This window comes from Falco peregrinus, chromosome 5 (assembly GCF_023634155.1).
Source record: "Falco peregrinus isolate bFalPer1 chromosome 5, bFalPer1.pri, whole genome shotgun sequence".
Lineage (NCBI taxonomy): Eukaryota > Metazoa > Chordata > Aves > Falconiformes > Falconidae > Falco > Falco peregrinus.
In genome coordinates this window covers 33,536,978-33,551,505 of record NC_073725.1, presented here as the reverse complement: position 1 = coordinate 33,551,505, position 14,528 = coordinate 33,536,978, and the positions used below count along the sequence as shown (strand labels likewise).

General features: G+C 36.2%; 1 protein-coding gene across 2 annotated transcripts in view; it reads right to left on the bottom strand.

The window, feature by feature from the left end:
- The window catches only part of DGKB (diacylglycerol kinase beta), a 363,732-nt gene that overhangs the window by 257,425 nt on the left and 91,779 nt on the right, over window positions 1-14,528 (bottom strand). For both annotated transcript variants that reach the window (XM_027777058.2, XM_027777059.2), the window contains 4 exons: window positions 12,984-13,124; window positions 5,421-5,470; window positions 4,491-4,565; window positions 3,864-3,983 (listed from right to left, as the gene is read on the bottom strand). In XM_027777058.2, coding sequence (XP_027632859.1) covers window positions 3,864-3,983; window positions 4,491-4,565; window positions 5,421-5,470; window positions 12,984-13,124 — 386 coding nt within the window. The remainder of the gene's footprint in view (window positions 1-3,863; window positions 3,984-4,490; window positions 4,566-5,420; window positions 5,471-12,983; window positions 13,125-14,528) is intronic.

The following is a 14,528-nucleotide window of genomic DNA, read 5'->3' as shown; positions in this document are numbered from 1 at the left end:
TTTTTTAGTTCCTTAAATTCTCACTTTTCGTGAGAGAATTTCTTGGAACAACTTTCATAAAACTGGCACAACTAGACCTCAGAACCCCTATAGAATAAGAGCCAATTAAGTTCTCATTTAAATCCTTTACCTTGTACTGAAATTGTTTTTTTAGGACAGCAATTGCCTTATAAAGTGCCAAAATAAGAATACATTTTTCACATCCTGGAACATTCCCAGAGATAAAACTCTTGGTATTTCAAAGTTCTACCTTCACAGCAATTCTAAACTCAAGTTTTAGGAAGAAATAGAAAGCATAAAACCAGATAAAATAAAATAAACTGGATATTTAGGTTGATTTCCTAGAGAAATGAGACTTAATGCTTTTTATCCCTTTATCTCCATGACTCTAAACTGCTCCAGCAACTTTTAAATTAATTGAGTAATCTCTGCTAAGTTAGAGTGGGCACTAGAAGTTTCGTGAAAGTCTAGGAAAAGAGGGAGGGGGGGCAGAGAGAGATTAAAAGGAAAATCAAGCAGATTTCCTTGTTATGTCTTTTAACTTGGCAGCAGCTGGCTGGCCAATATTTATATTAACAACTTAATACTCCTGTCTCTTACAAGGGGATTACTGATGAAGCCTCTGACCTCAAACCTGTGAAAGACTGGGCTATCTCAACCCCATTGTTTACAACTAACTTGTTTATTCTTTTATTTTGTATAATATAGTTCCACATTTCACTTAAATGCTTCTTTGATTTTTTTCAATTATTGTAACTAAAGCTCCTAACACTCTATGCAATAAAAACTGCTTGAAAGGCTTTAAATGAAATCTAAACCTTTTACATGATAGCTAACCTTTTTATATAGCTCTTAAAGGAAACTAAAGATTAAGTACAAACAACATAGCTGAATTCTGAAGGTACTATGACAAATCTTCAGCACAAATAAATGATCATAGCTTCACTGATACTAGTATAACAAACTACACCAGCTGAGAATCTTGTACTGTTTGTGCAAACCCTGTGTAAGAATTAAGTCTATTACAGTAAGTTAATGGACCCCAATGCAAAACAAATTAAAGACTTGACTGGTATATTTTTTTTTCTTTTTTTAATAAACTATATTGACAATTATTTGTTACTAACACACTGGACAAGCTCTGAAATTATCTTTGTAATTTAAAATTTCATCATTGCCTGAGATCAGCATAGAGCCAAACCATAGTTGCCTAAAGTTAAAAGAATGGGAGATAATTTTTTGGCTGTTTTGGGGGTGGGGTGGGGGTGGGGTGGGGGTGGGGGGGTTTGCTTGTTTTCAACAAGTGAAGACTACTTGGACATGTCTAAGCAGCATAAGCCAGTAAGTTATGCCTTTTATTTTTACATATTAATCAGCTTGTGGAAAACTAAGATATCAGCGCTTTATTATTTGATTACAGAGTCCAAAAGACACTTCTTTTAGTTTTCATTATCTTAACTAAAAGGAGAGACAGACAGCCAAAAGGGAGAGTCCTGGGAAGCTGCATTTGCAAAATCTAACTGCAGCATGAAAAAAGAAATAACAGCTTTTCACTAATGGGAATGATAGAGTGGAATGAAGAGCTCAGGTAACACATTAGATGCTGTAAAAACTTCAAAATCATGCTATCAATTTATACAAAATAATTATGGACAGGTATGAGAGTTTTAACTTTCTTGATTTATATTTTCATGTCCTAAAATACACTTACATTTGATCATTTAGAACTGTGGAGTAGTAGTAACTTTTGATAGAAAATTTAAAAATCTGGGGTTTCTCTGCTTGTTACGTGAATGGCTTAAGAAATCAAGAGCACTTATAAACATGAAAAGAAAAAATGGGAGCCCTTTTAGAGGATGGCATCATTTCCTAGTAAATCATAACCAAATGACTAGCAATTCAGCTTCAATAGTTCTGTAGGTAATAAACTTCACTCACAGTACAGTAAAATATTTTTTTAAAAAAATTAAAAGCTACCCCACTCATTTTACTCTAGCTTCCAACTAATAAAACTATGTTTATTGATCAAAAATGCATTGTGCATACCATTATAATATTTTTTCACAACTGTACATTTATGTCTCTTCAACACATATAGTACTGGGAATATCTTGATGACAGAAACACTGACCCATGCCGATAGCAGGCTACAGAATTTTGATCACTGTTTAAATATTTTTATTATTTCCGCCATAATGCTATGCGTAGCAAGATAAATTATCTAATAACTAGTAAAAATAATCAAAGGGATAAAATGTCTGTTAACATACATTTACATGGCTGCTTTCTAATAGCTTTTGCTTTAATATGAAAATAAACCTCTACAGAAGGATCTTCATTAATTTATCATGGAATTTAAGGAGCTTTACATTTAGAAAGAAAGAAGTGTAGACATTGAAAGATACCCCCAGAACATCCACACTAGCTGTCATGTAGTGTGGATGTCATGTCACATGTCACAAAAGAAAAATCTGTACTGAAAATGACTACCAGTTATCTGCTATACTGATTTCTTGAGAGCATTTATTGCCCTTTGTTTACAGTAATTCTGTGGAAATAATGGTATTCAGCCTGAAAAAGATCTGTTGTTTGATGACAGGGAAGTAATTTAACATTTTTGTTACTCAGTCACACATACAGAATTGTGGAATTAGTACTTACAGTGACCCAAATATACTGAAAGTTATCCTAGCTGCTAATTTGATTAAAGATGTTGCATCTTCTGCTAAATGCACTGTTTTGTTGCATATTTCCCTATGCAAGGTCTCAGTCTGACCATTCTTTGGGCAAATAAAATATCACAGAGCAACTACAGCAGTCTAGGTTTAGGTCAGGCCATAGCAGCATATGGGGGAAAATAAATAATATTTATTATTTCATCTAAATATCTAAAAAACACTTCAGGGGAAAAAAAAAAACCCACACCAAAAAAACCCCAAACATAAAAACGTTTTCTCTCAACAGAAAAGCATTTGAGAGATACACTACGATACATATGCTGAAAATTAGCTCAAATACAGGACAGCAGGTGGCACTGGCAACATGCCAGTGTTAAAACAGCTGTCTTTAACTGGCATAATTACATCTGTCTTATCTTTAATGTGAAGCTGTAAATGCACAGAACGTAAGCTCTTCTTTCATAACACTATACTTTGGTGTAAGTGTTCTCTTTGATATTGCTACTTAGTACAGTTTATTAAGCTAATTACAGAGAAGAACTATCTTCACAGGGATGTATACATGACGGGACAAGAGCCAACAGGCAGTAATTGCCACAGAAGAAATTCCATCTGCACGTAAGAAAAAAAGCTCTTTCCCTTGAGAACAATTAACACTAGGAGAGGTTGCCTGCAGAATTGATGGAATCCACCTCAAAGGAATTATTCAGGACAGGGTTTATCAGGGCCCTGTATAACTCAGTCTATGGCCCTGCCTTTAAAAAAGGCTGGACCATATGACCTCCAGAAGTTTCTTCCAACCTAGATTGTTCTGTGAATCAGTATGGTTAGGCCACAAAACACAGCACCATGCTGAGAAGCCTAGGCAATGTTCCAAGCCAGCTGTAACATGTGGATGGGCAGTAAAATGTTCTTAGCAGATACTGCCGCATCTAGGAATTAACAATATGCTGTTAACAGGACAAATTAATCAACTTTCTACAGCTTCCAGCTCCAGAGCTGGCTCATCTGGTGCTGCTTCAAACATACTAATGTTCCTCTAACTTCAAAGACACACTTCCGTTCCTTGCATGTCGTTCAGCCATAGTAGTAAAAAGCCATTCTTTACAGAGGCCACAGAGAAACTAACTGAGGGCCACAGCTGACATGCAAGCAGAAACTTGATGCTTTTAAGTTAATACTTACATTCTCTAACCCAAGAAGGACCAAGAGCGGGATTGTTGTCATTCCTCCTTGTATCCACTCTTCTAGAGAAACAGTGCCATCATGATCATAGTCAATTTCTTCCATCATTTCATGAAGGATCTACAGAGTTTAATGAAAAATCTCATAAATTCCATATTCTAACATAGCAACTTCATGTTAGAAAATGTGCAGATGTTCAATTCCCTCATCTGCATGCAAAAAGTAAGGAAAATATTTGTATGGCACCTGTAGAAAAATGACAACTGACAATTCAGATTAAGTGTCATATTCCTATTTGTATTTTATTATCACCTAAAGTTCCCAAACCAAGTGTACTTATGTACAACACAAATAAGAGGTAGTTACTTTTAAGAAATTTTCAGAGACGAACCAGTTGTGTTATAAATGTTAGTTACTACATGCACTGAAGAAAAACCTTAAGCTATAGCAAGAATGTTTCACAGATCAGATTTAATCAGAAAAAGACTTGTAAAAGTGCTAATTGACAGTGTCATAATGGAGCACAAATTATTATTATTTTTATCTTACTAATATATAGAATCACACATTGCCATGAAGTATCACAAAATGATTAAATTAAAACTTGTGATAAAACAGGATACTTACTGGACTCAGTTCAGTAACATCCCACTCAAGGTATTCTGCAACATGCATCATTTGAGCAATGATATTTTCCAGCTCCTACAGATAAACAAAGCATAGCTATAATATTTAATGTAATATTATAAAAAAAAAAAATCCTACTGCAAACAACTTCCAATTCAAATGCAGTGCATTCAGTGACACTGTTACATCAATGTTCCTAATGAAATGTTCCTTACATTGGAAGCTGTCCACACTTAAGTGAATCTGCTGCACTAGCAAAACGTCAGGCATGGACTGCAAAGCATGCAGGGAGATGGAATACAGCCCCACAACCAAAGGGTAGCCTCTGGGTTGAAAGCAGTAATAGATTCTTCCTTCCCTGTTCATCATTCAACAATTGGTTTCATGATCTGAAATCCCCTATGATATAATGATGTAAGATCCTTGAAAATTCCATCACTCTAAAAACCTATGATTTTGACAGCAGTTGTATAATTCACAACTTTTTAATAGAAATAAGGCATAAAGTGGATGGTATAAAGTAATACAGAGATATTTGCTTAGCATTACAGTGTTGTACTTTCCCTTGACCACATATCACTAGTGTTCTTTCATATTCATATATATATATATGCTCCCAGCAGCATACTAGAATTTTAGGATTCATATAAATGTGTAGCCCTCAGTAATATGATTAAAAATCAGAAGACTATTGAATAGGACTCCACAACAGCCGTCAGCATTTGAAAATTTATCCAGTTGTAGAAGCAGCAGCTTAATGGAAAACAAAACTCAATACTTTCAAAATGAGCGACTTTTTATCAACTATAGTTTATACTGCTTCTATTACTTCAGGAAAAATATAAACTTGATTTGGATGAATGCAGTTTTGTATAGGTATGCCATTATGACACACTCTTATAACACGTTGAAATACATAAATAACATTACCGAGCTATCCAGGTATCCATTGCCATCCGTATCATATAAGCGAAACATAACTACAAGGAAAACAGAAAGAGAATGAAACAGTTAGAAAACATTGTAACAACACTGTTTCATTTAGGAAAAAAAAACAAAAAAAAACCAAACCAAAACAAAACAAAAAAACCCACCACCTAACCAACCCAAAACAAAACAAACCAACCAAACCTGAGTTTCAAAAAAAGGACAAACATTACCACCTTCCTTTATTGCTCACAGTAACTGTAGACCTACCAAACGATTTGTATTATGTGACAGGTCCACTCAATGACTACCCTGCCACAGTGACTCCAAGGAGACATATTAGCAGGACAGTGCAATTGCACTTTTTCCACATAATTACTCCAAACTCTAATTTGGTCTGTGAACTTAATTCTGATTCCTCCTGGAGAAGATCTGTATTCATACCCAGTACCACCAAAGGGCCCTTCTCTTTCATCTCACCAAACACAGGATAACACACAATTGGTCAGACAAATGTTGAAATGCCTGCTTAAGTTAGTTACAATACTGTCCTACTCCCTTGGTTGCAGCTGTCACTATTCAATAGTGACATTACTCTAGAAATGCTTTCTGACCAACTAAATGAAACACAATCCTATGTCAAGTATCTAATCAGCCAAATTCAACAACAAGCAATCCTCACAGACTGCTAGCATGACCCATCCATCCCAGGACCAGATTTGCATCATCAATTTGATAACGTATTCCAAACATTTTGGGGAGCCACCAGACAAGAATAGCAGCATTCTGGCAATAAGCAGAAAGAATATATACTTTCAAGTTTGTATCATTACTTGATTCCAACTACAAGAGCAACTATGTCCACCATTACCAAGATACTTGAAAGCAGCTTACCCAGCTGATCATACATTTGATGCCAAAACGGCACAGAGTAACTGCTCAGAGACCAATTTTGTCTTTAAGCAGCAAAGGTATTTATTTCGTACAATGTTGGGGAGCTAGCCGATTCGCACCAGACAAACTAGCTCCAAAGTTTTCAGTGAAAAGTTAGGTATTTTATACAGTTTTTCCACCCAGAGGTTACTACATCTTTACATACATACTCATTTGGTTTTGACACCCAATCATTCCATTCACAATAGGTGGGATCTAGGTGGAGTAGACCTTTCAGTTTTCTTTGTTCATCGATTTCCTGACTTGATGGTCTCCTTATCTCCTTCAGGTGCCCACCTATCTCCTTCAGGTGCCCACCTTATCTTTTCTAATTATTCAGAGTACATTCCTTTTTCAACACAAACAGCATCACCCAGAGCATTGTACCAAACTCATCCTGACTAATCTTTTTTTTTTTTTTTTAAGACCTTGTTCTGTTTCATACTGCATCAGATTGCAGAGCAGAGAGAAGCCCGAAGCTTTGGTAGGAATACTGTTAAAAGGCTAAAGATGAAAACCAGAAGCCTAAGAATACTTCACTTTTTGTCCCTACTTTCTGGGACAGCTTGTCAGAGCTCTGAAATCTAAACACCATCCCCTTCAAAAGTGCTCATTTTTTTCCCCCAGATCTATTTTCTAAGGACAAGGACTAAAAAAAGAGTTCATGTACAGGTGGTTCCAGGACACTGTAATGCCTTGACTGATAGCAAAACCCAAGCAATCTCCTTACAAACTGCCTTATCAGATATCTTCAGAAACATTAACATATGACCTATTCAACAGTGAAAAATCCCAACACATTGGATCCACAGCAAAGGCTGTTGCAGTCCAATAAATTCTGAAAGCAAAGCTTATCACAGTTTTCAGGGAACAATATAATGAGAAGCGAGAGGAAATTCTTAGCAATTAGGAAGTAAAGTTCAAAAAATTTTATTATTTTTGACCTACAGCAAAATATATTTGTTATATGGACTGGTTTGCTTCCCTTGTATCCCCCATCTTATTCCTAAATTGTTCACCTCACTGTGGGGAAAAAAGGTAATTACTGTATCTCTCTACCAGTTCAGCAATTTTTGCCACTACATTGCATTGCTCTTAAGAGCTGTAATATAAGCTGTAAACAATGTTTACTGTAGCACATTGTTTCAAGCTACAAAGGTCCATTATTTATTAGTTATAGGCTAAGAAAACCTATAAGAGTATATTTCTTTGCTTGTGAATTACAAAGCAGAAATATTTCAGTGTAAAACAGTTAATGCGAAAAGCCATCAGAGACTGGTATTGCCCCTGCTAGTATGCCTTCTACCAAAGCTGCTCAGAGTACAACAGCTAATATTATCTGGCAAAGGTACCATTAAACATTCACAGTTTCCATAGGGCTGAATCACTGAATCACTCAGTGATAAGGTTCAAATCATGTGTTTCTCCTGCCCCCTCCTCTGTGACAGTAATGCACTGGTTGAAAGAACTGTAATGCACAGTTACCATGAAAGCAACTTTTTGCATGTCCCTCATCTTTACTCACTCCAGAGAAGTAGTGCTTACAACTTTTTTTTTCCCTTTAATATGAATCAGTAGTTCTAATCACTCATTTAAAAACAAGCATTAGCATAATTATAACTGTTTCACCTTTGTAACAAAGTAGCTCCGATTACATATGTATTGGGTAATGAAAGGGCTCAATCTGTGCTCTTGGCTAGACTCTGAAAAACTGCTTTACTGGTGTGGCATGCAGTCTCTTTTCTATTCATACCCTGCTGAATATTCGTGTTCTTGCTGATTTACCTACTCTAGGAGAAGAAACAACATGAAGGGATAAAATCGACTGAAGTTCTGATGCAAGCCACAGAGCCCAAGTCAATCTTTTATATTTCTTTTCCCATCCCCTTACCTGATAGTACTGACTGGCCACTCAATTTCTATTACTGGACTGCATACCTTTTGTAAATAATTAAAAATGTATTAAAATAGAATTACAAAGATGAGCTCAGTTGCTGCACTGCTATACCTTTTACCTGCAATCTCTGGACTTATCTTGCATATGAGAAAAGGTGGCATCCCCAAAAGTCCAGAAGTTCCAAATTATGTTTTTTTGAGAAGAAATTGGGGAATACATTCTCAAAAACACATGCACAAACAAGTATTGAATGCACTTTGTTTTTCACCAGTGCATGTGCTTTGAAAACTGTAAGGCTTGTCACTCTCCACAGAAGCCTGAGTTTCCAAGAACTGCATAGCATAGCAGAAAGACAGACTATAACTAATCACATTACTGCAAAAATACAGAACAATGTGACATCCCTGAAGCTTCTGTTGCTATGGAAAGAACACTAACCAAATAACCTGGAGAGAGTCATGGTAAAAGAAATCCCCACAGCTCATATTCTTGGAGTTTCTGTTCATAATAAGAGAGAGAAGTCTGAGCATTTATAAGCACATTATATTTGTAAGGCTATGGAGTCCACATACTTCTTCCAAACCATTAATGTCCAATTCCCTTCATACTGCCTCCTGGTATTTCTCTGAACAGTTTCACAAGAGGTTCATGACTGACATCCATGGTTAGACTAATAAAAAACTACACATAAATTGAGGAATGGGTTGTGCTGATAAAGGTTTGTGTAATTATGAGCTAAAATAACTTCTTTCGTTGGGGCCTTTAAAGAAAGGAAAGTTGAGCTACAAAACACCACTTTTCAATTCTTAGGAAGTATCTTGGTCTTTCCTACATGTTCAAGAATCAGTGTGGACACCAGCAAGAAAAGCTTAGTACATGTGAAAACAACATGATGGTTTCTGTGGATCAAGTCTACAGCTTGAGCCCCAGAGCATGAAGGTACTTAACAATATAGATACATCTTGAACTATTTGCAATATGATCTTAAAAACAGAACTTAAATTCTTCAATGTATCTTTGCTAGGAAAGTTTGGGATATTCTTTATATTCAGGCCATACATAGTTTACAAATAATAGATGTGCTGAGCATGTCAAACAGGCGAGGCTTGCAGTGCTTAAGACCTCTAGAAATGTACTGTTAATAGATTAGAGAATCCACTTATCTGCCAGAATATTTGTAAATCTATGAAAATCCATAGACCATATAGATCTAAAACCTAAACACTACTTCCTCTTCGTGTATTTTATCTTACAAAAATCCTCCAGCTTGTATCAGATATTATTTGAAAGCACCAATTTCATGTTCTGCTTGTCCTGAATTAAGTTTCCAAACACTCAGCTATGATTCAGAGTGTTTCCATTTTTTGTCAACAGAATAATAATAATAATGAGTTGAGATTAATATCTAATATTCATATTGGCAACTCCAGAACAAGCCATCCTTTCTTTTTTCACTCCACGGCTACTAATTTATCATTTACCTTACAGCCACAACACCTACTGCTATAAAATTACTTCAGACAAAGGGTTAAATTATACCATTAATTTATAAGGACAATTCAACTAAAATCATCAGGTCATTCTGCATACTAATAGTACAGCAAAAATTTGGACACTGAGAAGTCACATTACATGGTATATTTCAAATATGTATGACAAAGTAGAAAATATTCTTATATAATAATCATATCCTTAATTATATATAGCAAATGCAAATTATCTGGAATATACAAAACATGTAAGTACCATTCTTCTATTAGATCAACCCTCTCCCTCCTAAATCATATAGATCATTCATGGTCTTTTGCTATGCAGTTCCTGTTGCAGGAAGTTCATGGAACATCCCCTACACCAAAATCACCACCTGTTCCTCTGTCTCTCTCCCTTTTCATTGTACCTGTTCCTGACAGCAGGGGAAGCAACTGATTTCCATTTCACACTATGCTTTGTGCACAGAGCTCTTCAGAGCTCTCCTATAGCTTGTAGAACCGGCTACTATGTGTGGGGAAAATCACCTTGAGGAGGGGAATTAGATAAAAAAATGGGTCCTAATAGAAGCATAGCATTACAGAAAGCTTTTTAGGGTAAAATACAGCCATCACCTTCAGGATGGTTGGCATGCATGGAATCTATATCACCACAGTTCCCTAAGCAACACATTCTGCCAGCTCAGCACATGCTTATAGTAGTGATGCAGGGTGGAGCAGAGTGGAGACCCTATGGCCATGCTCTGTCATGCTCCCTGCAGGAATGGCAACTTGATGGCACCACACAGCTGATAAGCTGCATAACAGTGGTCACATGAAGAATCCAAGAGATTTCCATGGCTGAGCCAACCATTGTGGTGAAATACTTTTTCAGCTGAAATAACCTCATCGAATTACTAACGCACACCTCCCTCCCAAAGGTACCTGCCTCCGAGGTGCTACTACTCCTCACTGGGCACATGATACCAGTTAGTAACAACAATATGTATGACTAGAGTCACTCAGTCTCCACCTAAATGTGATGGAAATGGACTAGTTCGGATTGAAATAAGTCCAGGGCAGGGGGAATTGTTGTCTAAACTCCTGGATTCCCCAACTCTGATTCAGCGTTCACAAAGCTAGGTCAAGCTGACTCACTCTAAAGTTGTTATGAATGAAGGGACTTCTAAGCAAGGTAGTCAGCCTTGGGGAGGCATGAGAAACACAGAACGGATAGTGAAAACACCACCATTGTCTAAGTTACGCAGAAAGAAGCCTTCAAGTGAGGAAAGTTCTGGCTACGACAGGCAACAGGATGATAAGGTGTTGCAATCCACTGACATCAACAGAAAATTAATTGAAAATAGGGCAAAGATAATAGTAGTAGTGGGAGGTCATGACCTCCAACTCAAATAGCCCCCCTGAAAGAGGGCAAAACCCTGCTTGAGGAGCATGCATAGTTAGCAGAGAACTTCAGTAGTGCTGTCTGAGGATGTGTACTAATTTGCATTAGAAGCAAGAAACTTGTAACCAATCCTGTGTATGATGAATAAATATGCAATATACTATGAAGTATAAAAAGCGGACAGATGATGGGAGAAGTGAGGGGAAGATTCCATCGTAACTACTGGGATCAGTCAACAGGCTGAATCTGTCTTCTGCCCCACTGTGACCCCTGTTGGGTAAGAACTTTGACTTATGCATGCTAAATAACTATCTCATTCTAGCTGTCATTAGCAATTAAGGTTTTGGTTGTACGTAGTTTTGTTGTGTACCATTCCAAGATCGTTTTTGCAGACAGTCCCTGACACTGGCAATCACGAATCTTAGCTTGTCACAATTTTATAATAAAAAAAGTGTTATTCTGTAAACTGTTAGTGTGAGTCCCTTGTGGGCACTAACAGCTGCTAGCAGCAGGTAACATTTAAACAAAGTGGGAAGACCCACTGAGGGGTCCTTCTGATGCTGTTGGAGTGTTTCCCTGAACAAGGCAGTTGAATTGCCCTCCGATCCACTGGGACTGTTCAGTGAAGGCTCCCTGTAACAGGATGATGACAGACTGGTCAGGCACAAGAGTCTCGGCTTTCCTGGGACTCTAATAGACAGATCAAATACCTGCGGGTTGAGAGGATTTCCCCTCTCCTTTTCATGTGACACTATGAAAGAGGCATTAAATTGTAAGTTGAATTCAGTCCTAGGATCTTAGTTTTCCTGTGCTTGTGTTCTGAATGCACATTCACACGTGTATCCTCATATTCTAGTACCAAACTGGTATTACCAAATTTGGGGATGGCTCCTTATAATCTCTGCTGACACACAGTTATCAGGTGATCTTATAATATGAAGTTGCCATTGTAAGCTAACTACAGGTCATGAAACATGAACGTATTTCAACAACATGCAGTCAGGTAACCTTGTAATGAATTTTTTTGTTCTGGCAGAAGCCACCTACTGTTGGCATTTCCTATCGTGTAATTTACTTTCCATACAGTATAAGAGTCTGATCCCACAGGTCTTTTATAGACTGTGGAATCTTTTGTATCCCACAGACCAGCTATGCATACCAAACTATATTTAGTCTCAGTAAGGATTATATGATTGCACAGACTGCTTATCTATCTGGAAAACTGGGTTCTAAAATCCCATAATGAGGAAACACACTGTTTCTTTCTTTTTTTTTTTTTCTCTGATTCACAGGTCAAACTCAGGTAAAGTTGTTGGGCTTTAATGAATCAGGTCCCTAACAAAAAAAAAAAAAAAAATATCAAGCAATTTCTAAGTTCCATTGTCAAACATTCACTCCCAACAGTGGTGTAGAGTTGGATCATTCTAGGCTTTTCTGTATTTACTAATACTATAGATCCCATGGCCTATATTAACAACTGTTCTTAGTTTGAATTAGCTTGTTTTCCACAGATTATTTAGCACTTCTATATATCTCTAAGCATCCTCAGTACATTTCATCTATTTTTCTCAGACCTGATATTAATCAAGAGATGACAGTATAGAAAGGATTATTTTAACTGCAGATGGTATGATCCTTACTCCCCATCTTAGCACGTGCTTGATAGAAAGACTTAAGTTAAAATCTCATCAAATTAGTACTATTAACAAGAATGAAAGAACATTTCTGCAATAATGGCCATCTAGAACCATAATTTTGTATTGCAGTTACTCAAAACTGATTCTTAAACTCAAAAAATTTAGAAACAGAATTCTGGTAGCTTATTGAAATGAATATATAAAATTAACTTTAAAAAAAACACATACATTCCAGTTTGTCTTCAGGTCTTCCTCTTTCTAGCAGTGACAAATAGCAAACAATATCTTTCAGCTGGATCACATCTGGTAAATGTAAGTTGGCAGGAGTAGGAGGTCGGGACATAGAGGTACCTTTGTTAAGTCTCAGACCTGGAAATAACACATAGCCTTTGTTACTCTTAACATACGAAACGTATGAAAACATAACGCTTGCATACATACATCTTCATTTTATGTAAATCTCAGATGACTTCTTAATTTAAACATAAATGTGAAGTTTTAAACAATTCACATTCATAGTTTATTCAGCAAAGGCTGAATTAAAATGATTGTGAGGTTTTAAAATTTTATATGGATTAAGAAAACTATTGGGAAAAAAATCAATTCTGGGAATGGCATAGCCTTTTTTTCATTTGTCTTGATCTGATGTCATTTGACTACAAAAAAAAAAAAAAAGGTGAATATTTTTATTCTACTAATTTAAGTATTAAAACAATCCCTGACCAATGTTGCATCCACTTCCTTGTATTGTAGAAGCTTCATCTAACTTACAGATTGACATCAGCTACACTAATTGAAGATTTAGTGTCAAAAAAACCTCTGATAATACCCCAGTGTGTAGTCTTCCCAAAAATGCAGCCAGATGTGTGTCAGAGCAACATATACTTAAAACATAAAAGCCTCAGCCACAGAATACTATGAAAGTAAACACAGAATTTAACTAATAGTTATAATAATTGCTCAAAGATCATGATCAAGAGCAGTTCCAGTGTACTACTTGGAATACTAAGTTTCAACACTGACAAAATTTTTGTTTCAAGAGAACATTAATATGACCACTTCTGATGATATTACTGGAATGTGCAAGAACAATAAATAGAGGGAAAAAAGAGGAAGGACAGCAGGACACAGAAAAAGCAGTAATGGAACTTTATTTACCGGTTTGTTACATTTCTCACTGACTTTAGTGATGTTAAAGATGAAACTTTACAAAAGGATTTACTGATCTTAAGTATTTTCTGTAACGAATGTAGAACAGATTTCTCATTGCACACATAACCTGCATACATAATTTCTCTCATCCATTTGTCTTGGAAAAGTCAATCACCATAGTACATGAAATGGAAAAAGAATTCTGTTGGAGTTTCCCCCCCCACCCCGCCCACCGTTTTTTTCAATCTGAAGACATTTTCAAAGGTCTACTGAGGTAGACATGTTAAAGAATATTTTTCTTTTCCCCCCAGTAAATAAGAGCAAACGGGCATGCAGAAAATATATATTTGAATCAAGTTCGTGTCAATCGTTTCAGGCAGATAAGCACTGAAAGTTAATATTTAAATAAATAAAATATTTAATTGGGCAATGTTCTATTAAATGAGCTCACAGTTCAGTTAAGTACCCTTAAAATTAAGACATTATAAAATGTGAATAGATTAAGATGTGAGCTTTAATCACATAATTTACACAAATAGTTCACATTCCAGTCTTACATGAATCTTGTGCACAGAATAAAAAATAGTCTAAAATTTGGGCTAACTCATCTTAAAGATGTAA